At 44.2% G+C, this 26,526-nt stretch overlaps 1 protein-coding gene across 1 annotated transcript; it reads right to left on the reverse strand.

Annotated features, from left to right (window-relative positions):
* Window positions 1-349: 349 nt before the first annotated feature.
* OCIAD2 (OCIA domain containing 2) lies at window positions 350-26,015 on the reverse strand. The gene is made up of 7 exons (XM_088475254.1): window positions 25,826-26,015; window positions 16,558-16,642; window positions 10,952-11,005; window positions 7,315-7,362; window positions 7,020-7,176; window positions 6,236-6,323; window positions 350-444 (listed from the first exon to the last, which is right to left on the reverse strand). The coding sequence occupies exons 1-6, from the start codon at window positions 25,889-25,891 to the stop codon at window positions 6,242-6,244; spliced, it is 492 nt and encodes a 163-aa protein (XP_088331380.1). The 5' UTR covers window positions 25,892-26,015; the 3' UTR covers window positions 350-444; window positions 6,236-6,241.
* Between the last annotated feature and the right edge of the window lie 511 nt (window positions 26,016-26,526).

Here is a 26,526-nt window from a genome sequence, read left to right on the forward strand (position 1 = left end):
TCACTATGTGAGCTCAGGCGGAAGGGGTGGCGGCAGTGATAGGCCGGTGCGCTCTGTATGGCCAGGAAGAGACGGGGGCGTGCTGCGAGGCGAGGCTAGGCCTCCGTGACTCGCGGCATGCCCCTTCTTGCGCAGGACGGACTGCCAGGGTTAATCTACAGCCCCAGTCTGTCCCTGCTGGTATCCATACCATTAGCTCCATAGTAGGTCATTTCCTATCTGTATTTATATATTATTTCCCGACAATCCTGGAATTCCATTTTCTACTGTACATCAATGGTTCTCTTTCATATTTACATTATTAATTGGACATTTAAAAAAACAAAAACAAATAAGGCGCATATATTTTCAAAAAAAAGCTATATTATAAATGAGATACGAATGGATACAGAAAACATTTCAAGTTATAAATGACAAGAGGTTTGTTCACTTTCACAGACCGACCTAGGGGGAAAGAACAAAAAAGTAATTTAGATGCAAGCATCATTTCTATGTCTCCACACAGTGCGGCAGTCATGTGACTATTCATCCCAACTCCTGCCAGGGGATTGGCAACCTTCAGTAATTTCTGTAAATGTCAGTTCAAAGGGGTTGTACCACCCCAGTCATAACACTGTACAAATCTGTTCTATGAATTACGTACATGCATTTATCATTCTGCCCAGCTGCACCTACATACTCGTAGTACAGGCACACAGGAGTATAACTAACCATTTAATGCAGCTTATCATCCAGGGCCAGTACCATCCTTCCCAGTGTGCATTTAAATGACTACTGTCAAACAAGTGGCTTATAATAAATACATTACCACCAAGACAACATGGTTCCTGTGATATTACTTGGAAAGATACAGCAATGGCTGGGCCTCTGGGAGTTACTTTAGTTTGGGTGGTCTGGATAACGCACTTCGGACAAGTCTGTCCCTCTCCTCTCGCGGGAAGAGGCAGCTAGTGGTTAGTGCTGCTACTGATGGAAGATGTCATTTATTACCACATATATACGGCACACGGTGCTATGTTGCCAGGGCAGCCTGCGCTAATCTCACCTAAACTACATTTTGTAGGAAAAAAAGCTAGAAAAAACAACTATTACTAAAGGGATGTACAGTTTGGATAGTTATTAGTTTTTTTTCCTGTGGCCGCAACAATAAAACAAAAATACATTTGCTTGGAGACTTTTACTGAATATTTCTTGGAAAAAAATGTTACTGAACTCTTACCATCCAAGGACTAAACTGTATAATTACGTGGACATAAGCTAGTTATTGGTTACTAGCACAGGATTTTAAATCAAACTATAGTCATCTGTGGCCACTTGATGGCATCTCACATCAGTTTTCTTTTGTCGATGTCTAATGGATTGTTCGTAGTTGCTAATTGTCCCTATTTTCCTGTTCCTGGAAGTGGTCAGAACTGACAACCGAGCAACGGATTGTTACAATATGTCTTATTCTGTATGTTTTATGCAATTTTGATGATTTATTATTCTCTGAACTATACTAGTTAATATTGAATGAAAACTTAAATTCACAACAATATAGCCATTTGTACAGTAATGTTTTATTATACATCAAAGCTAAAGGGGATGAGGTCATCACATCCTATTTACACAATATCTGCTACTGTGTAGGTTATATTAAAATATATAATGTGTGTAATGGTGCATATTTTGTTTCCCCTGGTTTGCAAATAATGGATTCTCCCACATTGAAAAGTTGTGCTGCTCATATATTACCACACAAACCACTGAAATCATTGTACTATTAATAGCCTGTCTTAACGGGGATTTCTTTTCAGGTCTCATGAGACCCGAACAGAAATTGCAGATAAGTATACAGTTAGTGGGTGAAAACACCCATTTATCGCAGAAGTCCGTGAACTTTTCACGAACACTCTATGGGTTAACACCTGTCAACTGTACTTAATGCCCTTTTGAAACACTCGTTAAAAACGGGTTTTGGGTGAAAAAGGGAGTCTAATTGAATAGCCTCAGGCAATAAAGCCCGAGGCTACCTCCCTTTTCACCATGCAAAGTTATCGGGTCTAATTGAATTCCCCCTAAGGCAAATTCTGCACATTATAAAACAGTTATTCATAATTAGTCAAAGTACATGATTGTAAGCCAATATCCAAAATGTAACAGTAAAAAGAAAACAAAAAAAAAAAACTGATGCAGTTGTGCACGTATGAATCCACTTCTAAAATCAATACATTTGATTGTAATTTTGATATATTTTGGTCTTTAATCTCTCTGACCCGTGAAACCATTTTTAAGATACATTTCTGGTTTTAGGGCAGCACAGATGGTGTAATGGTTAGCATTACTGCCTCACAGCACTAAGGTTGATTCCCACCATCGCCCTACCTGTGTTTCAGTTTGTATATTCTCCCTGTGCTTGCGTGGGTTTCCTCCGGGTGCTCCGATTTTCTCCCACACGCCAAAAATATACTGTCAGGCTAATTGGCTCCCAACAAAAATTAACCCTAATGTGTATGTGTGTAGATGTGGTAGGGAATATAGATTGTAAGCTCCACTGGGGCAAGGACTGATGTGAATGGCCAAATATTCTCTGTAAGGCGCTGCAGAATATATGTGTGTGCTATATAAATATCTGGTAATAAATAAATAAATGAAATATTTAAAAATGGGGTACCCATAATGATCCCCCATGTCTAGACATCTTTAGGGGGGTCCCTAGAATATTTCCAGAAAATTCCCGTTTTAGTTAACCTGTAAAAAAAATTACAAAAAAAATGACATAAGGTCCCCCCCCCCCCCCCCAAAAGCCAATCCAGCCCCAGGCTTGCAGCCAGTGGTGGTTTCTAAAAATACAGGGAACAAAATGTGTAGGGTTCCACCGTATTTTAGAAACCAACACCAGGCTGCAGGGACTAGTGCTGGTTTTAAATATAGGGGGCAAAAATTACGTGGGGTACCCCCTATATTTAAGACCAGACCCAACCAACCGGGGTGTAATGCCACAGCCCGGAGACCCAATCACCAGGGCTCCAGGGCCAAAGCATTACACCCCAAGTCAGTCAGCGCAAGCCGGTGATCTCTGGGGAGTTGGGGACCACCCAAAAAAGGGTCCCCTCCTGAGCATCACAGGCTTACGCTGAAGCCTGGGGCTAATCCCCATACCCCTGGAGCGGTGGGTATGGGGGTAATAGGGGGGCCAAATAATGTGACACTATTGTACTTTACAGTGGAACTACAAGTGCCAGCATGCCTGCGATTTTGCACTTGTGGAACTACAAGTCCCAGCAGAAACATGGTCACACATTGAGGTACGTAGTGTGATCATATTTTTGCATCTAAAGGGCACATCAGCAGCTGAAATTCATTTCCAACTTGTCGAGGTGTATGGTGATAACGTCATGTCACGGAAACAGGTTTGGTGCACTGCCTTTGATAACGGCAGGACAGACGTTCAAGATGAGCAGTGATCCAGCTGGCCAAGCACGTCCACCACAGATGAAAATTTGTGCCGCATTTAAAGTCTGGTTCAGGAGGACAGACTCATTCGATTTAGCAGTTTCCATCTCTTTGGATGACGGCGAAGCTCCGTAAACAGTCATGTCCTGGCTTCAGGTACTTGATACTGATTTCTTCTATGCCAGGATAGATGCCTTGGTGTACCATTGGAACAAATGCTTAGACTATGTGGAAAAATAATCTGTACCAAAGCCATACTATTGATTATATGTACGGGTTGAATAAATTTACACAAATAAGAGGTCTTGTTACCTTATTTTTTGAACCAGCCTCAAAGTAGAAGAAACAAAAATACAATATAAAAAGGCTCATACAGACATTACGAGAGGCAGGACAGGCTCAAATACTTAATAACTGTCTCATTTTGTTATATAATTAATTAACAGTACCACTGAATGACCTCCGTGCCTGGGATGTGTGGATAGAAGGGTGCAGAGTCATTGACTATGAATTGGGAGTGCACTGGTATAAGTATAGTACAGGATGACGACCAAGAGGGAGGGCCCTGCTTGTGCGAGCTTACAGTCTCAAAGGTTGAAAGAATAACTGGGAGGTGAACTGAGAAGGGTTGTAAGGCTCAAAGGCAGGCTTACTGTGTGTTGGCACACATGCAGCCGATGAGAGGGGCGTTCTTCCCCTGGCACAGCTGGCCTGGGTCCCTTAGACAAGCCCCTGCCTGAGTAATTCGTACCCACACCCCTGTCGGCGCCAGTGGAGCTGGGAAGAGAGACTATGGCTGATAGGCTTCAATGAAGAGGTGCACTTTCCCTGCAGATTATATAGTAAAAGAATCCTGATTTATGTATATATGGTTTATAAGCAACAAGCGTTGATTAACTGGTGATATGTTAGACTGAGGGCATCTTATTTACGATTGCACCACATCCATCATTGATTTCAGCGACTGGAGAAGAGAGGACAATGCTGCATTCAGCTTCTCTTCCCTGCAGCTAATAAGTGGTGATCACACAGACAATGGAGCTGATTCAGATTCACACGGATCTATGTGCACAGATGCAAACGGCAAGATCTGTCTGTGAAACTGGCTGTTTTGGGGTGGGAACTGGGCAGCGCCAATATGATTGCAGGTGCCCGCCCTGACTTGTGGGATTGTCATGGGTGTGTCTCAAAAACTTGTGCATATGGGGAAGGGACGCCTGTCTCAGATCTCTTGCACCTAGTATGGGCCTGGTGCAAAGTGCAGACACTAATGATGACGGCTGTGGCAGCCAGTGTAGAATAGGCAGCATGGCTTCTGACTTGCATGCGCACAGAATCTCGTATTAGCACTGCAGAAGCTGGCATTAGCATAAGGTAGTAAATCAGGCTTCTGCGGCTGCCCGCAACTAAAGCCACTTAGTGTGCGGCTCAGATTCAGTCCCAAAATATTCTATTTGGCAGGCTTGGGTCAGAGCATAGGCTCTTTTTTTAAAATGTAAAGATGTAAACTTGTAATTTCTGGGATAGTTAAGCATTCGGGTGGTCAAGCCACACCTACCACCTCATTGCTGACGTTGTCCAATCACAATACTTCTTATTCTGAGTGACAATCTAGAAATCCAATCAGGAGTGTCTTTTCACTCTCCATGTCAGGATACTGTAACTACCAACCAATGAGTATACTTGGCTCCTCTGTTTACAGTTCACATACTGTATGTATGGAATAATATAACACATTCCCCTGCTGAGGCAGTTAGAGATAATGGGAGAGAATCTGTGCAGCACGCAAGTCAGCGGCAATTCTGTGCAAGCATGCAGAGTGGTACACATCTATGTGACCACACTGCCCTCAACCATACACTTGGTTAAATCGCATTATCAGGACGCACATGCTCCAACCTTTTTGCTGCAGGAGGTCTGTGTGAAATCAGACGTGTATTTGCGCACACACAATTCTGCCTAGTCCGCAGTTCCATCTACGTGCCCTCACCACTTAGCTGATGTGCCAATCACATGTTGATATTCAGGCATGCCCATTCAGCCACTAGGGCACAAGGGCTGAATGCTGAAACACCCATGGAAGTGTACACTCCGCTACAGAGCATGTACAGTGCTAAATATCACAGGATCCATCCACAAAAAGGACTTGCGTACAACTCTGAATCATATCCAATATATTTCTCTTAGAATGGCGTGTTACACTCTAAATTCTATTTTATATATTTTTAGTATTAAAGACTATAGTTATCATACCTACTCTCACATCTCTCTAGTTTTACATTTTTCACTCAGATGATCTTCATTAGATTCCTAAATGCACAACTGCATCATGGTTCTTTTTTTGTCACTTTATTCATGGTAATAACTAGCTGTAGCACCCCTAACAATCTATATAAAAGAATGGATTTTAATACATATATTAGAGTACGATAGTCAGAATACATTTTATCTATCACTGGTGAGATTAGACTAGTACTGTAGTGGCAATATCCAAAATGCGCAAAGGTTGCACCACACTAATTGCACAGTGTACGGAAAACGAGTTAGTTTCCACTCACCAGTTACAGTCAGTGGTGAAACTCCTACAGGTATCAGAAGTGTTTACTCCACATGACATGTGACAGGGGCAAGGTACTGCCACAATATCATGTCCCACAGCCTAGGTGCCTGGTATGGTGATCTGGACACATGGCATTTACACTGTTCATTCCGGTACAAACCAGAGGTGAGGGGCTCAGAGGGACAGTTCTCTTCCAGGCACCGGTGTACTTCCCCCAATGCAGACCATTATAGTACTTACACAAGTTCAGGAGACGGTGTTGGGCTGGGCAGATCCTTCTTTGTCCTTAGTGCATTTCTTTTTGCATTCCTCACAATGGTGACAATGCCTGATGCATAGAAATATTCGTTACTTGACTTGTCCATGTTATGAATACACATTCAGCAATGCCATAAGTCAATACAAGCTTTGTGCAGCCACTATAACCTATACGTTTAGGATAAAAGTTACTTTGACAATGGTTGGCCATTAAATATACTAGTTTCATTGTTTATTTTCTATGCAGCAAATAAAGCAGTGTTTCCCAGCCTCAGTTCTCAAATTGCGCTAACAGGTTTTAAGGATAGTCATACTTGAGCACAGGTGACTTAATCAGTACCTCCGTTGTTTTGATTTAACCATCTGTGCTCAAATATGGATCTTCTTAAATTTGGACTGTCACTGAGCCTTGAGGATCAAGGTTGGGAAACACTGATGTAAAGCATTAAATACAGTATCAGCAGTAAAGCTAATATTTAGTGAATGTGTGGGCTACAGTTACATTACAAAGGTGGAGATGACAGCTTGGTGTTTGTACTTCCCGATTATCAGAAAGCTGAACACAAACAGACCTGGGTTCTGTCTCAGGGTAAAAATGCACTAGGCCATATTCATGTTAGAAGTATACATTTTCTGGCAGTACAATCAAGTCTATGGTTGTCAGGGATGGTGTGGGCCAGTTCCAGCCCAACTACCTTAAACCAGACTATTAATGCAGGCTTTGTGGAATACACTAGCACTATTCTTTTTACATAAAGGCACATACTTGTGATTGCGTCCAAAAAATCCTGGACCATAAGAACCAGCAAAGGCAGGCACAAAGCTACCCTCATGCGTATTCTGCAGCCCCAGCTTCTCAAACTTTTTCTTGCACTGTCCCATATACGAGATATTTCCAACGATGAACCCCAGCACACCAGCCACTGGATCACAGAGTAAAGTAAAAGGTAAACACAACTGATGAGACATATTGATGACAATATACAGGTGTGTATATTAATGTGAATATATACACACACATTTAAATAACTGTTGGTTACATGCCAAGCTCTCATACTTACAAGCAACTTTTGGCCAGACGCCGAGTCTTACACTTTTTGACAAATATCCTGCGGAGAGGAAAGAATCAGTTATCTACAAGTTAATCTAGTATTCCGATTCTAGAAGGAAGCAATCTAGTTACAGCTCGTCCATTAATTATTAGCACACATATGAAAAAGTTGACATTGCTTAGTAGGACACACGGCACTTGTGATTTTGCAGTCTTATCATTTTTGTGTTTCTTGCCACATGCTCCATGTCTAATCACATTTATACAGGCTACGCCTACGGGTGCGTGCATTATCTTCCAAGGTGTAGAAATAAATTTTTATTGCCATTGATTTGTAATATGTAACCAAGGTTAAGGGTTAGAAAAATATACTGCATTAATAAGAATGCATATCTGGGTGTATATTTAATAGATTTACTCTTGTGGGGATTTAACTAGTTAAAGTTGGTAAAAGTATGTTGTATATATTAGTAAACTTGTATGTAAAATAAATATATATATATATATATATATATATATATATATTTTTTTTTAATACATGTACAATAGGTATATGTGATTCATGTATTTAAATATGGGTTGATGTGGTACTTCTTTTTGTGGATGTGCCTCAGTGTGTGGGAGACCCATATACTATAGAAAAAGGGGCAGAGTAACATAGCTGGGAGTGATTGGGTTCCTGCCTGGGAAAGAAGGGCAGGGACTGAGGGGTTTATTTATCAAGCAGTGAAAAACTTAGTGAAGTGGACTAGTGGAGAAGTTGCTCATGACAACCAATCAGCTCCTACCTATTATTTTATAGACTGTACTTAATAAATGTTACTTCAAAGCTGATTGGTTGCCATGGGCAATTTCTCCACTGGTCCACTTCATTAAGTTTTTCAGAGAGAGAGATATAAAAAGGAGCAGCCGGCAGACTGAGAGGTGGTCTGCTGAATCCATTTCTCAAGTGCTCGCCCCCCGTGTCTTAAATGGCAGCTGAGCTATGACAGGCTGTCGGCACAGGGGTGGACAGGGAGATTGTCACAGCAGGAGCTGTGAAGATGGTGAGCAGCAGTGGCTGACAGCAGAGTTCCCAGCTCACCTGTCACCTGTTCCTAGATGCCGCCATCTGCGGTGGCAGCGGCAGTCCTATGGGCAGAGGACATGTGGCAGCGGGCGGCTCAGCGGTGCCTAGCCTGACTGCTCACAGGCTGTCACTAGGAGGTGTGCCAGTGGGAAGGAGATTGGCTGGTGGGAGTGGAGTTTCTGACAGTCCGTGTCAGCAGTTCCAGGGAACCTTCTGCAGTGAGTAGAGCCACTTGCACTGCATTCACCTGAGCACTCACTGCCAAAGTAGAGGTTACAGCCAGGGAAGGCGTATTATTTACAGATAGCTTCACCATATTGAGAGTGTCAGTACATAGACGATATCAGAGGATGCTTAGTGCAAGTAATTACATTTACCACTGCACTCGCATAACCTCAATTTTAAGGAGGGAACATTTCAAGTGCTCTGAAAGAAAACTAACCTGAGTCTTACAATAAAGATATATAGAGATAATTAACACTAAAATACCCCTTTTACACCAGAGCTAAAAGCCAGGTTATTGCAGGGTTAACCCGGGTAGCTCCTTGGTGTAAAAGGGGACAGGGTTGGATTCCCAGGTGGTGTGACCCAGCAATCCTACCCAGGTGACTTGCAGGGTTTAACACAGGAATAACCTGTGAAACCCTGCAGTGTAAACGGCGCAATCCGGGTCACAATGACCTGGAGCGCGCCACATCCTGGCCGATTGTCCGTATTCAGTGGCGCTTGGAGATGACTTCAGCTCCAAGCATCCACTTCCACGCCAGAAGAGCCGGGTCACTGTAGACCTGGCTCCGGTGTGAACGGCGCTGACTCAGGAATTTCCTGGGTCGGAGCCAACTAAATCCCAGGTCTGATCCGGTTTGGAACCCTGTTCCAACCTCCGGGTCAGACGCAGAATTTAGGTATAAAAGCAGTATAAGTGAGAATGAAAGCCCAGAGTATACCTATATGACTATAGTATAGCAGATTTGCAGGAATTGGGCAAATAATGGAGAGTATCCAAGTCACAGGAGAAGGGATCTTTCACCTTTTTCATTAATAAATCTAGAGACTACTACAGCACATGTTCTTTTTACAGTCATTCAGCACAGTAAAAAAAGAAAAGGACAAACAACTAAAACATTGTGTAACCTTTCCTAATCAGATCGATTGTATAGGGACTATTGCTGCAAAGTATCTATATGACAGCTAAAGTCAGAGGATTATAGCAGCTCTGACTCCTGTTTCACCATCTACAGAAATCTTTACTAAGAAACTGAATAGTAAACTAGGCTCCTAAGTCAATACTAAGTCAATATGAACAGTTTGGTTCTATAGACTATAAGAATGACTCAAATCTACAGGAACTTTAGATACCCAGCTAAGGAGCCACAATAAGACTTTTGGAAATTACCTCCTAGAAGGTTTCATGTACTTTGGTGTCATTTCTGCATAAGGTTACCTCATTGTCCAGTTAAAAGTATATGCACGTGTATGTATCAAACTGTATATGATAAGTTATGTAATGCAAAGAGATACATTCTTGGTCTTATATGTAGGAATCTTTTTGTTATATAAAGTGAGTTAAATCTAAACTATACTTCATAGTGTCTACTTACCTGGAGGAATGGTGAGAGTTGGAGACCACATGGGTCCAAGAATGACAGGGTGTGAGCAGGAATGTTGATATAAGTTATACATTGTGTTATCTACACCAAGTTACTTAATCACTTTTAGCAATTGGATTTTCCCAAGTAGGCCCATACTGACTACAAATACTTTGTGGAGGCACTGACCAGATATAAGGATATACCACTTAACGGACAGTTAAGGGTGGGTACATCCTAGTCGTTAAGGGATTTGGTAACCTAGGATCCCTTTATACAGAGTAAAGGGGGTTACAAATACGTCACTGTTCTCTGCAGCACAAGTCAGTGGGGAAAACAGGACATACAGTACAAGAAGTGTTTTTTCTGATGGTACTGGCACCTTTTTCTGTCCGGAAACATTAATTTCTTCTACTATCACCTCTGGTATATTTTTTACCCTGGTGCTTGGAACTTATATCACCAGATTCCTCCATTTCAGCGACTTCATAGGACAGGGAGACACTTACTTGGCCAAAGGCCCTTTGGTAAACTGGAGTTGCAGTACATTTTTTCATCGAAAAAAAAAATAAAAAACGACTTTATACAAGATCGACAAATAAAATGCAAAGAAAGGGTAGAGAGGACCCTGATCATAGGAGAGTTTACAATCTAGTGGGAACAGGACACAGCTGAGACATGAGGAACATGTGTGGCTCACAGTGGAGATTGTGACAGTATTATGGGTGTACCAATTTGAGTAGTCTAGGTGGAAATAATGTAGGCTCTAGCAAAGAGAAGGGTTTCAGAGAATGTAAAGATTTACAGACTGTGGGGAATATGGTCAGATGTAGGGAATTCTATAAGTAGATTGTGTTGTTATCATGGGAAGTCACATACTTTGTGCCAAACTTAATTTATAATGCTTTCCTCTTGGGACAGATAATGGATATTGTTCAAGTGTCACTTCAAAGAGGTATAATGACTCAGAAATATATATATTTACTAACCTTTGTAAATGAGGCTCTGAGTGGCTAGCATGCTAACAAGGGACAGCGGTATAGCTGCAAAAACCAAACAGAAGGCAATAGGGTTACATTTATCGCCACATTTGATCATTTCAAGCCTATGATTGTGTCAGTTTTAGGACATCATCCATTATTTGTTAAGTATCAAAATTGCAATAGATACAAGTATTTGTCACAGTGTGATGAGAGAGACAGGACGAGTGAGAAGTGATGATAATGATACGTCACTTCATCACCTGAGTTTTTGGTTTTTATATTCAAATGAGTAAAACACGTCATAGACAAAGCATCATGTCACACATTTTAATTTGAAACATTAATTCACAAGTAGACATAGGACATTGCTCTAACAGAATACATTGTACAGGTTGAACTTTATCATTAACCAATACAAATAGATATAAGCTTAAAAATACCATGTTAATATCAACAGCGAGCAGCTACATAAAACGAAGGGCAACCATATTGCTTAGAAATGCTTTGCTTAAAATATTTAAGGGGAGACGTAGCAAACCTTGGAGAGAGAGAAACTGGTGGGGTTGTCTATAGCAACCAATCATCTCCTAGCTATCATTTATCTGGTACAGTCTATAAAATGACAGAAGCTGATTGGTTGCTATGCACAACTTCTCCACTTCATCTCTCCAAGGCTTGATACAGCTCCCCCCCTTAATCTCAGCCCTGTAAGCTATAGAGGGCAGCAGCTCTTACAATAATAAATAGTGTTATGTGTGCAGAATAAATAATAACATGCTGTGAAATAAGACAAGCATGTATTGTATAATTTTCTTCATACATGTCACAAGCTAAGGATCACAAACCGTCAGATTCACCCAGACCAGTGGCAACCATGATACAGGTGTGCTGGGTTGGTAGCTGTTATGCCCAGCGTTGGCAGGCTTTATTCCCTCTATCTCTTCCTGTATCTACCTGTATTATACCGTTTGCCTCTCTCTCTTTAGCAGGTGCACCACCTCTGGGCACTGACAGGAGGGAACCGTAATGTAAATATATACAGCACTGGGGGAGCAGGCAGCATGCGCTTGGTGAACACATTAGCAGAGATATAGACATCTATCTAACTGGGACAATTTATGTGGAGAGTTTGCATGTTCTCCCTATGTTTGTGTGGTATTCCTCCTTGTGTTCTGACTTCCTACCACATTCCAAGACCTGGGCCGTAAAGAGCTTAGTCAGGCCCGGGTACTGGGGTGGGTACATCTGTTTGTGTTTATTTCCGGATATTTAAAAGGACAATGCTTTTACTAGCATTGTCCCATAGTTAAAGCACTGCCTTTTTAAATATTGGACATAAACACAAACAGACGTGTTATAATTAAATCCACTGTCATATTATAGAAGGTGCTAGATAAATATAATAGTTAGAAGCTCATTGATTGGTTGCTATAGGCAACTTCTTTACATTTTCTCTTTAGAAGGTTTGATACATCTCCCCCTACTGGTAGTTTACAGTGAATGTGTATCTAGAATTGAAAATTAACAAATTAGTAAATAAATTAAAACACTTATTTTGAAACCTCATATTTAAAAAATAGCCGCTCATACATGTGACAAATAGCCGCACATGTGACAGTGTGAGAAATAGCCACTCATACATGTGACAAATAGCCGCACATGTGACAGTGTGAGAAATAGCCACTCATACATGTGACAAATAGCCGCACATGTGACAGTGTGAGAAATAGCTGCACATGTGACAGTGTGACAAATAACAGCTCATAAATGTGGCAGTGACGGATAGCCGCTCATACATGCGATAGTGTGACCTACAGCCGCTCGTACATGCGACAGTGTGACCTACAGCCGCTCGTACATACGACAGTGTGACCTACAGCCGCTCGTACATGCGACAGTGTGACCTACAGCCGCTCGTACATGGGAAAGTGTGACCTACACAGCCGCTCATACATGGGACAGTGTGACCTACAGCCGCTCATACATGCCACAGTGTGACCTACAGCAGCCGCTCATACATGCCACAGTGTGACCTACAGCCGCTCATACATGCCACAGTGTGACCTACAGCCGCTCATACATGCGACAGTGTGACCTACAGCCGCTCATACATGCCACAGTGTGACCTACAGCCGCTCATACATGCCACAGTGTGACCTACAGCCGCTCATACATGCGACAGTGTGACTTACAGCCGCTCATACATGGGACAGTGTGACCTACAGCCGCTCATACATGGGACAGTGTGACCTACAGCCGCTCATACATGGGACAGTGTGACCTACAGCTGCTCATACATGGGACAGTGTGACCTACAGCCGCTCATACATGCCACAGTGTAACCTACAGCCGCTCATACATGGGACAGTGTGACCTACAGCCGCTCATACATAGGACAGTGTGACCTACAGCCGCTCATACATGCCACAGTGTGACCTACAGCCGCTCATACATGCCAAAGTGTGACCTACACAGCCGCTCATACATGCGACAATGTGACCTACAGCCGCTCATACATGGGACAGTGTGATTTACAGCCGCTCATACATGGGACAGTGTGACCTACAGCCGCTCATACATGGGACAGTGTGACCTACAGCCGCTCATACATGGTACAGTGTGACCTACAGCCGCTCATACATGGGACAGTGTGACCTACAGCCGCTCATACATGGGACAGTGTGACCTACAGCCGCTCATACATGGGACAGTGTGACCTACAGACGCTCATACATGGGACAGTGTGACCTACAGCCGCTCATACATGCGACAGTGTGACCTACAGCCGCTCATATATGCCACAGTGTGACCTACAGCAGCCGCTCATACATGCCACAGTGTGACCTACAGCGGTTCATACATGCGACAGTGTGACCTACAGCGGTTCATACATGTGACAGTGTGACTTACAGCTGCTCATACATGCCACAGTGTGACCTACAGCAGCCGCTCATACATGTGACAGTGTGACCTAAAGCCACTCATACATGCGACAGTGTGACTTACAGCCGCTCATACATGCGACAGTGTGACCTACAGTCGCTCGTACATGGGACATTGTGACCTACAGCCGCTCATACATGGGACAGTGTGACCTACAGCCGCTCATACATGCCACAGTGTGACCTACAGCCGCTCATACATGCCACAGTGTGACCTACAGCCGCTCATACATGCCACAGTGTGACCTACAGCCGCTCATACATGGGACAGTGTGACCTACAGCCGCTCGTACATGGGACAGTGTGACCTACAGCCGCTCGTACATGGGACAGTGTGACCTACAGCCGCTCGTACATGGGACAGTGTGACCTACAGCCGCTCGTACATGGGACAGTGTGACCTACAGCCGCTCGTACATGCGACAGTGTGACCTACAGCCGCTCGTACATGCGACAGTGTGACCTACAGCCGCTCGTACATGCGACAGTGTGACCTACAGCCGCTCGTACATGCGACAGTGTGACCTACAGCCGCTCGTACATGCGACAGTGTGACCTACAGCCGCTCGTACATGGGAAAGTGTGACCTACAGCCGCTCGTACATGGGAAAGTGTGACCTACAGCCGCTCGTATATGGGACAGTGTGACCTACACACGCTCATACATGGGACAGTGTGACCTACACACGCTCATACATGCCACAGTGTGACCTACAGCCGCTCATACATGCCACAGTGTGACCTACAGCCGCTCATACATGCCACAGTGTGACCTACAGCCGCTCATACATGGGACAGTGTGACCTACAGCCGCTCATACATGGGACAGTGTGACCTACAGCCGCTCATACATGCCACAGTGTTACCTACAGCCGCTCATACATGGGACAGTGTGACCTACAGCCGCTCATACATGGGACAGTGTGACCTACAGCCGCTCATACATGGGACAGTGTGACCTACAGCCGCTCATACATGCCACAGTGTGACCTACAGCCGCTCATACATGCCACAGTGTGACCTACACAGCCGCTCATACATGCGACAGTGTGACCTACAGCCGCTCATACATGGGACAGTGTGACCTACAGCCGCTCATACATGGGACAGTGTGACCTACAGCCGCTCATACATGGGACAGTGTGACCTACAGCCGCTCGTACATGGGACAGTGTGACCTACAGCCGCTCGTACATGCGACAGTGTGACCTACAGCCGCTCGTACATGCGACAGTGTGACCTACAGCCGCTCGTACATGCGACAGTGTGACCTACAGCCGCTCGTACATGGGAAAGTGTGACCTACAGCCGCTCATACATGGGAAAGTGTGACCTACAGCCGCTCATACATGGGACAGTGTGACCTACAGCTGCTCATACATGGGACAGTGTGACCTACAGCCGCTCATACATGCCACAGTGTTACCTACAGCCGCTCATACATGGGACAGTGTGACCTACAGCCGCTCATACATGGGACAGTGTGACCTACAGCCGCTCATACATGCCACAGTGTGACCTACAGCCGCTCATACATGCCAAAGTGTGACCTACACAGCCGCTCATACATGCGACAATGTGACCTACAGCCGCTCATACATGGGACAGTGTGATTTACAGTCGCTCATACATGGGACAGTGTGACCTACAGCAGCCGCTCATACATGCCACAGTGTGACCTACAGCCGCTCATACATGCGACAGTGTGACCTACAGCCACTCATACATGCGACAGTGTGACTTACAGCTGCTCATACATGCCACAGTGTGACCTACAGTCGCTCATACATGTGACAGTGTGACCTACAGCCGCTCATACATGTGACAGATCTGTGGACAGGACACTAAGGGCCCCATTTATCAACGATACATAAACCCTTTAGCACTCGCTAAAGGGGTTATGTCATGCTTTCAATATTTAACAAACAGTGGTAAATTAAATATTGAGTTATGAAGTCCCCATTGCCGGCAACGGGGACACGGAAGCATCCTTTCTGGCTTCAGCGAAGCCTTCCAGGTACTAACGGGTCCCCGCTGGATGACAGTGTCAGAAACCCACTGGCAGTGATAGGCAGAAGAGGAGATGCTGCTGAGGAGGGGGATCTTAGCTGGACCTTGCTGGAGGGGTAAGTAATGTTGAATACCGGTAGCATATTAGTTAGTTTCTCTGCAATACTAAACTAAATATCGCACTGGTAATAAATGGGGCCCTAATGATCAATTCCTGAGTGGTCCTTTTTATTATATAATGAGAGCAAACCAACATGTACAATAATGTATGTTGTTTATTCTGATTTTCTGTAATGTAAAAGCAAAATATGTAAACAGATAAAGGAGTATTAAAACAAACAAACAAACTGTCTATTCAATGGATTAATGTCAGTGACAAGGCATTTGTGATGGACACTCAGTGAGCAACTTGTGTTCTGATTAACCAGAGTTGTTCGGACACTGATTTGTTTTTTATTTCTAATTACTCCACTTAAAGAAAAAAAAAAAAGGTTTCCTGCAGTTACCACAAGAATCAATGCTTCTGCTGTTCCTTATGTGCATAACTCATTACCCCACCAGTGGTGAAGATGTGTAACTGCAAGCATAAACCTAGTCACTGTACTGTACATCTAGACGAGAAATGTATGGTTATATACACGCCGTAAAGGTTTCCATTACCTCTATGCCAGATGCTTTCCTCTTTACATTCCTTGAAGATTTTTGCAACATCTTCCCTGTGTTCATGAGATATGGGGCAGTGCATCTGAAATGTAAAATAAGTTACATTTATTGATTATGTAGGCATATCGATGTTATTTAACAGTTATCAATAATCTTTAAGCTCCAGCTCCAGGCCTCCACATAAGAATAGGCCCATCATCATGGCAGCGTTATGATGACCAGCTGCCTAGCTGGTACACAGTTGGCCATAAATCATAAGTATTAAACAATTGTATTTACAGTTTTCTCACAAAGATATACTAAGCCTTGGAGAGTGATAAAGTGTATGGAGATAAAGTACCAACCAATCAGCTCCTGTGATTTTTCAAACATAGGGGTCTATGTACTAAGCCTTGGATGGAGATAAGGTACCAGCCAATCAGCTCCTAACTGCCATGTCACAGGCTGTGTTTGAAAAATGACAGTTAGGAACTGGTTGGTTGGTACTTTATCTCCATCCAAGGCTTAGTACATAGAACCCATAGCCCAGTGATTTTCAACCTTTTCAACTTGAGGCACACTAGGCAAGATTTTAAAATTGCCAAGGCACACCATCCGGCGATGCGTCGTGCGCGACCTATGCAAAAACATACACATTGGCTCTCACATAAAAAAAACACGCATTGGCCTTCACAGGAATAAAACACACATACAATGGCCCCAAAGATATAACACACACATACACACACATACATTGGCCCCCACAGAAAAAAAAAACATAGGCCCCCACAGAAAAAAAACATAGGCCCCCACAGAAAAAAATAACATGGGCCCCCACAGAAAAAAAATAAAATAGGCAACCACAGAAAAAAAAAACAACAAGGACCCCCACAGAAACAAACAAAAAAACAACAACAACACATTGCTCTCCACAAAATCAAATCATACTGGCTACCACATCAAAAATAAGTGTACATTTTTTTAGACTTACCTGTCTGTCATCGGCTGCAGGTTCCCACAGTGCAGAGCTGTCAGCAGTGGCTGGCTGGTCGCGGGCGGCTAGGAGGAAAGGGCTTCCTGGCCGCTGGAGGGAGAGATGTACTGGCTGGCCACGGGCGGGTGGGAGAGAAGGGGTGGCTGATCGCGGGTGGGTAGTACTGGTTGGCCGCAGGCAGGAGTTAGTGAAGGGGTGGCTAACTGCTGGCGAAGGTGGGAATACTGCCTGGTCGCAGGCGGGAAGGAGAGAAGGACTGGCTGGCCGCGAGCGGGAGGAAAGGACTGGCTGAGACTCTGTTGGGACGGGCAGGCAGGCCAGGCAGGCAACGCGGCATGCTTGACCTGTGATGTCACGCTGCCGCGTTCAGGCAGGTCATGGCCCGGGGCGTGCCCCTGAGCCTCCCAGAGGAGCTCAGTGGCAGCGCTGCCCGGGCCGCAGCTCTTTAATGTGACCGGCGGCTCTAGCGCTGCGGCACACCTCACAACCGCCCGCGGCACACTACTGTGCCGCGGCACAGCGGTTGAAAACCTCTGCCATAGCCTGTAAAGTGACAGGAGCTGATTGGTTGGTATATCTCTATAACACTTTATCACTCTCCGGGGCTTAGTACACCTCCCCTGATGACATTTTTAAATTTTTTTATGTATTTAGGGTGGCTGATAGTGTACTTGGTGTCAACATCTACGTTCCTCTGGCCACACCCACACAGCACTGGTCACAGTTCCTCCTCTTCTCAGTATCGTCTCTTGAACATTTATAGCGCACACCCATAAGGCCTTAGTTCAGCAATGTCTTTCGAAACTAGGGAATCCAATCCCGGAATGCCAGGATCCAGTTTCGGGTGCCCAAATTCTCTGGGATTTTCGGCTCCAAATTCTGTGTATTAACGGGATTCTCGCTGTTACTGAGATAGTCACTCACAGTGACTGTCTACAGTCTGAGTGACCACATCCGTGAGCAGCACAGTTCCGTAGGGAGAGGAGAGAAACAGATTAGACAGTAGTAGTAGATAGAGGAGAGAGACTGTGGTATATATTTACTAAAGTATGGGTTTATAGAAGTGGAGTTAATGCCTATAGCAACCAATCAGATTCCACTTATTTATTTAGCACCTTCTAGACGATAATAGCTAGAATCTGATTGGTTGCTGTGGGCAAAAACTACACTTCTAAAAACCAACACTTTGGTAAATATACCCCTGAGAGAGAGTCCTAGTGGGAGTGGAATAGGAGTGTGGGGGTCCTGGGGACAGTTGTATTTGTGTTTCTTGCTGTTGCAGCAGCACTTTCAACTGAAGGACTCATCAGGACAGGAATCCAGGAGTAGTTTGTAAAAAGAAAATGGAATCACACTGACATTGCCAGGGGCTCGGAGACAGCCTTTGGATTGCCCTGCCCTTGTATTAATAAAGAAAATAAGGAAGAAAAAAAAATGTAACACCAGCTTGCCACAAAAAAAAGTTTCATTCAATTTGCGGAGAACTTTCCGAGTGACAAGGGAGACAGTGAGGGTGCAAGCAGAAATCCGCAATTAATACAGACTCAGGGCTGGGAACCCAAAACAATGGAATAGCTCCCAGTCCCAGTCATTTTAGACGGGAGCTACAGGCGCCCAAAACAATTGAAGTTCCCCCTTGATGATTGCCATGCAAAATAAGAGTTGTGAATTATGCCCTAAAAATCAAATCTAAAGTCATACAGGAATAAGTAATTATAAAACGGTGTGTGGGAAGGGGACGGGGGTATTTTCTGCTAATAAAATATACAGTCAGGTCCATAAATATTGGGACATTGACAGAATTTTAATATTTTGGCCTCTATTCACCACCACAATGGCTTTGAAATGAAACAAACAAGATGTGCTTTAACTGCAGACCTTCAGATTTAATTTGAGGGTAATTACATCCAAATCAGGTGAACGGTGTAGGAATTACAAAGGTTTCTATATGTGCCTCCCACTTTTTAAGGGGCCAAAAGTAATGGGACAAACTAAAGAATCCTAAATCTGACTTTCACTTTTTAATACTTTGTTGCAAATCCTTTGCAGGCAATTACAGCCTGAAGTCTGGAATGCATAGATATCACCAGACGCTGGGTTTCATCCCTGGTGATGCTCTGCCAGGCCTCTACTGCAAATGTCTTCAGTTCCTACTTGTTCTTGGGGCATTTTCCCTTCAGTTTTGTCTTCATCAAGTGAAATGCATGCTCAATCGGATTCAGGTCAGGGGATTGACTTGGCCATTGCATAACATTCCACTTTTTAGCCTTAAAAAACTCTTTGGATGCTTTTGCAGTATGCTTCGGGTCATTGTCCATCTGCACTGTGAAGCGCCGTCCAATGAGTTCTGAAGCATTTGACTGAATATGAGCATATAATATTGCCCGAAACAGTTCAGAATTCAATCTGCTGCTTTTGTCAGCAGTCACATCATCAATACAAGGGAACCAGTTCCATTGGCAGCCATGCATGTCCACGCCATGATATGTCACCACCATGCTTCACTGATGAGGTGATATGTTTTGGATCATGAGCAGTTCCTTTCCTTCTCCATACTCTTCTCTTCCCATCACTCTGGTTCAAGTTGATCTTTGTCTCATCTGTCCTTAGGATGTTGTTCCAGAACTATAATGGCTTTTTTAGATGTTGTTTGGCAAACTCTAATCTGGTCTTCCTGTTTTTGTGGCTCACCAATGGTTTACATCTTGTGGCGAACCCTCTATATTCACTCTTGTGAAGTCTTCTCTTGATTGTTGACTTTGACACATATACACCTACCTCCTGGAGAGTGTTCTTGATTTGGCCAACTGTTGTGAAGGGGTTTTTCTTCACCAGGGAAATAATTCTTCTGTCATCCACCACAGTTGTTTTCCGTGGTCTTCCGGGTCTTTTGGTGTTGCTGAGCTCTCCGGTGTATTCTTTCTTTTTAAGAATGTTCCAAACAGTTGATTTGGCCACACCTAATGTTTTTGCTATCTCTCTGATGGATTTGTTTTGATTTTTCAACCTAATGATGGCTTGCTTCACTGATAGTGACAGCTCTTTGGATCTCATATTGAGAGTCGACAGCAACTGAGTCCAAATGCAAATGTCACACCTAGAATCAACTCCAGACCTTTTACCTGCTTAATTGATAATGAAATAACGAGGGAATAGCACACACCTGTCCATGAAATAGCTTTTGAGTTGATAGTCCCATTACTTTTGGCCCCTTAAAAAGTGGGAGGCACATATAGAAACCATTGTAATTCCTACACCGTTCACCTGATTTGGATGTAATTACCCTCAAATTAAATCTGAAAGTCTGCAGTTAAAGCACATCTTGTTTGTTTCATTTCAAAGCCATTGTGGTGGTGAATAGAGGCCAAAATATGAAAATTCTGTCAATGTCCCAAGATTTATGCACCTGACTGTATATGATTATCTTACATAGCCAACACAAATTCTGCAGTTTGGATATGGACAGAGGGCCTGAATCAGCAGTGCATGTACTGTATGTGCACTGCTCAATGCAGATTCCTGGTGGTTGGGAACCTGCACAGGCACTGGACCAGTACTGCCCATGGGTCACTTAGCCAGGCCAGACTCATACTCCCCATGGGCGTACACATGGGCTGGACTCATACTCCCCATGGGTCACTTAGCCGGCCGATGTTAACGCCGATTATTCGGTGCTGCGTCCTTGGCCACTGCTTGGATAAGTGATGCATACAGGAGGCATGACTCCTCCTGCTGCATTACCATAATTGCAAGGACGGAATTGTAAAGTACTTGCGTTCAATTCTGTGCTGAATCAGGCCCAGAGTTCACGGATCGATAACTGCAGAAAAAGGTCTTGAAGTTTTGAAAAAAAAACCCACATTTATAATTGAGTTTAATGTGACGTTTGAAAATTATATAAGTCACAGATGGTCTAACTGTAATGATACGATTTGGAGAACTTGTAGCTGCTGGACACCAGTTGTAATTCAAAGTAGTAGTTTATCAGATTAATGTAGTAGTCTTTCACAGGTGCATGAACGGGATGGGTTATAATATAGACTAGAAAAAATAATGTCTTGCTATCACTCGTTACTAATATTAAATGGTGCTCCAACCAATCAGCTGCTAACTGTCATTTCTCAAAGATATGACAGTTAGGAGTCGATTGGTTGAAGCAACATTTAAGATTAATAATGGGCGATAACAAGAATATCACACATTGATAAATGCCCTCAGGATGGTGTAAAGAGCCTCCTGATGGGAGAAAATCAAAGATTACTCCCGTCTTTCTGCCTTCTCCTTGTTCTCCCCGCCCCCTTCACTGTGACAGCTGACCAATCAGAGGAGCAGACTCATCATATGTCTGTCTTATCACTGCTTCCCGGGATTGCAGAGGGGACATTTATCGGAGGACGTCGCCTTAAAGGTAGTTTTATTGAATAGCTACATAACACTACTATATATAGCATCAATATAATGTGATACAGTATATAGTGGTAATTACAGGTAGCCATTTCAGTATCTACATGAATAACGCCCTAGGTTTTCTGATATAAACTCAGGTTTCTACGCACACATTTCATATGGTCTTATATGGCCTTAGTACCTTGTATCTCACAGAGATAAGGAGGACAGACACATTGCACATTTATGTGCAGCAATAAAAACACTATTTCCAGGTGTATGTGACTATAACCAGCAGCCGAATAAACACAGACGCTCAAATCAAAGGGTATAACACGCCCACACATGTAAAAGAAGTGGGAGAAAGGTTGTGACAGGCTGCACATTGATTAGCCAGGCTACTGACAGAGAACAGAGGAAAAAACTAGTCAGCCAGGGACAGCAGAACCTCAAAGGCGGCATCGCAGGGATGTAGCTCCTTAAGTGCCTTTAGCTATTCAATTGACTGCATTGCATTCAGCACTCAACCCAGGAGATGCACCTTACTGAGACTGGGGCAGAAATTCGTGTTCTGGGCTAGTTGCGGACTTTCCGCGGGAGTAACTGAATAGCTCCAGCACTAAACCTGGGAGCTACATTGCCGCTAATTCAATCTGCCCCATAATTGCTCTTTTCCAGATCACGTCGCTCTAAAGACCTGCAGAACACTGCCCTGCACAAATAACTCCTCATAAATATATACTGCAGATCATCTCATCTTTTCACTGGATGTATTTTCTCCCCCTACAAAGCCTCTATTCCTATCGACACTTCATTTTAGCATATTCCTACTTGTTTATACAAGCTACAATTTTGCAACGCAACAGGCTGTTTGCAGAGATATGAAGATCCAATGTTACATTCTTTGAGTCTTGCTCTCTGGGCCTGATTCATCGCAGCTGCGATCTCACACAGATCACAATTGCGATAATATGCTAATGACTCACTCGCAATCCAGTGCTTAGAGACACCCACTGAAAGCATCTCACATCCGCCGCACACACACAAAACCACAAACGTCAAATGCAGATCAGGCGGCCATCAGCCTTCCAAGTCTAAGCTGTCGCAGACTTATCAGGTCTCCAGACACACAGGGGGCTCTCCTGTTCCAAGGAAACAGTGTTTAAACTGTCCGACATACCTGTATTTTTCTAACCACCCCCGTTACTTCCCCCAGACTCTGACTACCTGTCAATCACTTGGCGATTCTATCCTCTGCGCAAGCGCTGCCGCAGTGCGACTTACAGGCATGCCAAATGGCTAACAATCACTCGGTCTGTGTAAATAATGGCATTGCATTCACATCTGAATCAGCCCTTCTGCTCCACCATTCCACAGAATGACCATTCCACACTGTCTGTGAAATGTGCAGTCTAGAAATAGAGGCAGTAACACAATTTATTCTGCTCTGTAGTGGGGTTTGGATTCCAGACAGAACACAACTGATAAGGGAGATCTTGCACAGAACACTTGAGGCCAAATTCTGCCGGAGAAAGGTGCAAGTTGTACAGCCATATAAAGAATGAGGCCAATAGTCCCTGGAGTCATAATAAAAATGTTACAAATTTTCATCCATCTCACCAAGGATATAATTGTAGCTATGGAATAGGATTGATGTGCCAGCGGCTGTTTAGCCACCGGTTCAAATCCCAACAAGGCGCAGGACGAAATCCTGACAGCGGAGGTTAGTAACCCTAACCCTCCCCTCTTTCCCCCCTAACCCTTCCTTAGGGGTGCCTAACCCTAACCCCCCCCGTCAGTCTCTAAACCTAACTCTCCTGGGGGGGTGCCTAATCCTAACCTTCCACCCTAGTGCCTAAACCTAACCCCCACTTCCCCTAGCCTAACCCTAACCTTCCCTGGGGAGGCGCCTATCCCTAAGTCCCTCCCGGGGTGCCCTAAACCTAACCTCCCCATCCCCGGGCTAAGTGAATACTTACCCCGTCTGCGACGATCGGGATGGCAGGGGTCGGAGTTCCAGCGTCAGGATTATGACAGGCGTCGGTATCTCGACGCCTGTCATGAATCCCTAGCCGGCATTCTGCCATCGGGATTGTGACCGGTGGACTACATCCCGTAGCTATAGCAGACAATGTAGCTGCTATTGGAGCCCAGCAGCACAGGGAAGTGGTAGAATGTAAGACAGTGGTAGCTAACCTGCAGTTTTGTACCTGTCCATATGGCTCCCGGCCAGGGGTATAGTACTACGAGTGCTGTTGGCAGAGAGGTGGGGAGGGGTTGTTGAGTTAAACATCATTAGGAGTGGATTGGCCCTTTGCCAGCAGCTCCCAATCTGACCTTCTCTGCTTTGTTATAAAATAATACTGGAGGAGAAGAGGAGGAGCAGGAGGGCAATGTATGCTCTAGCCTTTTCTGGCAAGTGTCTTAAGGTAAAAGGTAAGTGGAAGGTGTGAGATTGTATATGGGGGGAGCGGGTCTGACAGGCATGTAAGGGGCATGTGGGGGAAGGTTTGATGGCCATGTAAGGAGTCACAGATGGCTATTTGTGTGTTAACAGCAATGGCATTAAAACAGTGCAGTTGCACTATACTTGCCTATGCTTCCGGAATGGCCAGGAGGCTCCCAATTTGCTGTGAATCGCGTCATCCTAGCCCTGACCCCGCTATACAATGCCTGTATTCTCGCCAGTGTATAGCGGAGGGCATGGGCACAATGTGCAAGTGTGCCACCATGTCCCGCCGGAGGAGGAGGCAGCAAAGCAGGTAAGTATGAGTTGCACACATCGATGGCCGTCCCTGCTATGGGGAATGTCGGACAGTGGCCCAATCAGGAAAGGAGGTGGGGCTTAGCAGGTCACTGTAGGCTGGACTAAGCTCCGTGTCCCTAGCTCCAAGAACAAAAAAAAAACCATTGCCACCTGACAGCCATTGGTGGCGGAGAATCATCGGATCTCCATCATCAGTGGTTGTAAGCAATTGTTGGTCAATGCCCATCCTTATAAAGAGGTCTTATAGGGTCTGTTTACTAACCCTTGGTCGTAGATAAAGTGAATGGAGATAAAGTCACATCACATTTGTGGGCCTTGGTCTTCAACACATTGTGTGAAATTTTGAGATGTTTGTGTTTGCTACAAGAGGAGATATAGCAAAGTATGCGTTTTTGCTGTTTCCATTGGTTTCAATTATCAGGTATAGAAAATGACAATTGATAAATATGCCCCTAAGGGGGAGATGTACTAAGCCTTGGAGAGTGATAAAGTGGAGAGTGATAAAGCTGTGTTTGAAAAATAACAGTTAGGAGCTGATTGGTTGGCTCTTTATAACTCCAAGGCTTAGTGCATCTCCAACTAAAGGTGCGTATCCACTTATAGACATACAAATGAGAGCACGATTACGACATTGCAATTGTGCTGTCGTTTGTATGTCTAGTGATGTGCCTAGACTGAACGTTCACTCGTTCAGTCCAGGCACATCAATCATCCCCGTACATGCTGAACCTGACGGGATCGTCAGGTTGTCCAGCATGTACGGGCGATGATAGATGCGGTCACGCACATCGCTGGTCGTTTTTGTAATTTACATGCCCGATTTGCGGCTGATTGCACGATAACGACATCGTTATCATGCAATTGCCTGTCAAAATCACCTAGTGGTTACCCGCCTTAAGAAGTCCAGGAGCAGATAATTGTGCACCTGGTGGAAGGGGCCGTGTTGGAGGATCAGGTAAGAGTCCCCTGGCTATTCATTTTCTAGACAGAAAAACATGTCTACATTCTTACTGGTAATAGGTTCACAAGTTGTCCCTAACATAAGTGAAGAATAGAGCAGACAGGAATATGTGACCTGAGTAAGCCTGTCACAGTGCAGCCTCCCATGTCCTTTAATGATAAAGTAAATAATTACTTACTATAGATTTCTGCGGCACAGCAGGGTTTGGCGTCTGTTCTGGTGCTTGCTCTGCTCCGGTAGCCATGTCGTCGCTTAAGTTGCTGGGTAAAAGGTAGTAGAGAGGAAGGCACTTGTACTACTTGTGTGTACTACTGTGCGCTGTACACAAACCCCAGCAGCTTCGTCTGTGGTGTCTGAAGCTGCTGCCTGTGTATATAGCCAGGATACAATGCTGGGCCTGCCCATTACTAGATGACGCTAGTAATCTGATCTGGGGACCTGAAAGGGTTGTGTGTGGTCATGTAGCTAATGCTGTATACACATGGAACAACTTGAACAACCATAGATATTGTTGATACATTTCCCTCCAACTTTCTGTAGTGCAGGGCAAACGATTTTGGTTATACACACTGATAGTTATCTATGATAGATATTTCAGTGAAGCTATCTTTTTACAGGCAAATCTTTACAAAATCGTCCAAGTTGGCCTGCGTGCATGAAATAGATGAATAGATATCGTTATCGTTCATGCGGGAACGTGCATCGTTGGTCGTTGTCAGGTTGGTGACTGCAAAAAAGTGAATGATATAAACGATATCGTTCAAATCGCTCATAAAAGTCATACCGTGTGTAGTCTAAAGACATTGAGCTGTAAGCCATGCAGAGCCTATAGCACATAGGTATATACCAGTCCTCATAATACATAAGAAGTAATATTAA

This window comes from Taudactylus pleione, unplaced genomic scaffold (assembly GCF_031769625.1).
Source record: "Taudactylus pleione unplaced genomic scaffold, aTauple2 ptg000169l, whole genome shotgun sequence".
Classification (NCBI taxonomy): domain Eukaryota; kingdom Metazoa; phylum Chordata; class Amphibia; order Anura; family Myobatrachidae; genus Taudactylus; species Taudactylus pleione.

Excerpts from the sequence above, each read along its gene's own strand:
- OCIAD2 (XM_088475254.1), bottom strand. The coding sequence starts at position 25,891 with ATGGCTACCGGAGCAGAGCAAGCACCAGAACAGACGCCAAACCCTGCT. Across the intron at positions 16,643-25,825 it reads CTGTGCCGCAGAAATCTATA|ATGCACTGCCCCATATCTCA; the intron begins GTAAGTAATTAT and ends TTTACATTTCAG. Across the intron at positions 11,006-16,557 it reads GGAAAGCATCTGGCATAGAG|CTATACCGCTGTCCCTTGTT; the intron begins GTAATGGAAACC and ends TGGTTTTTGCAG.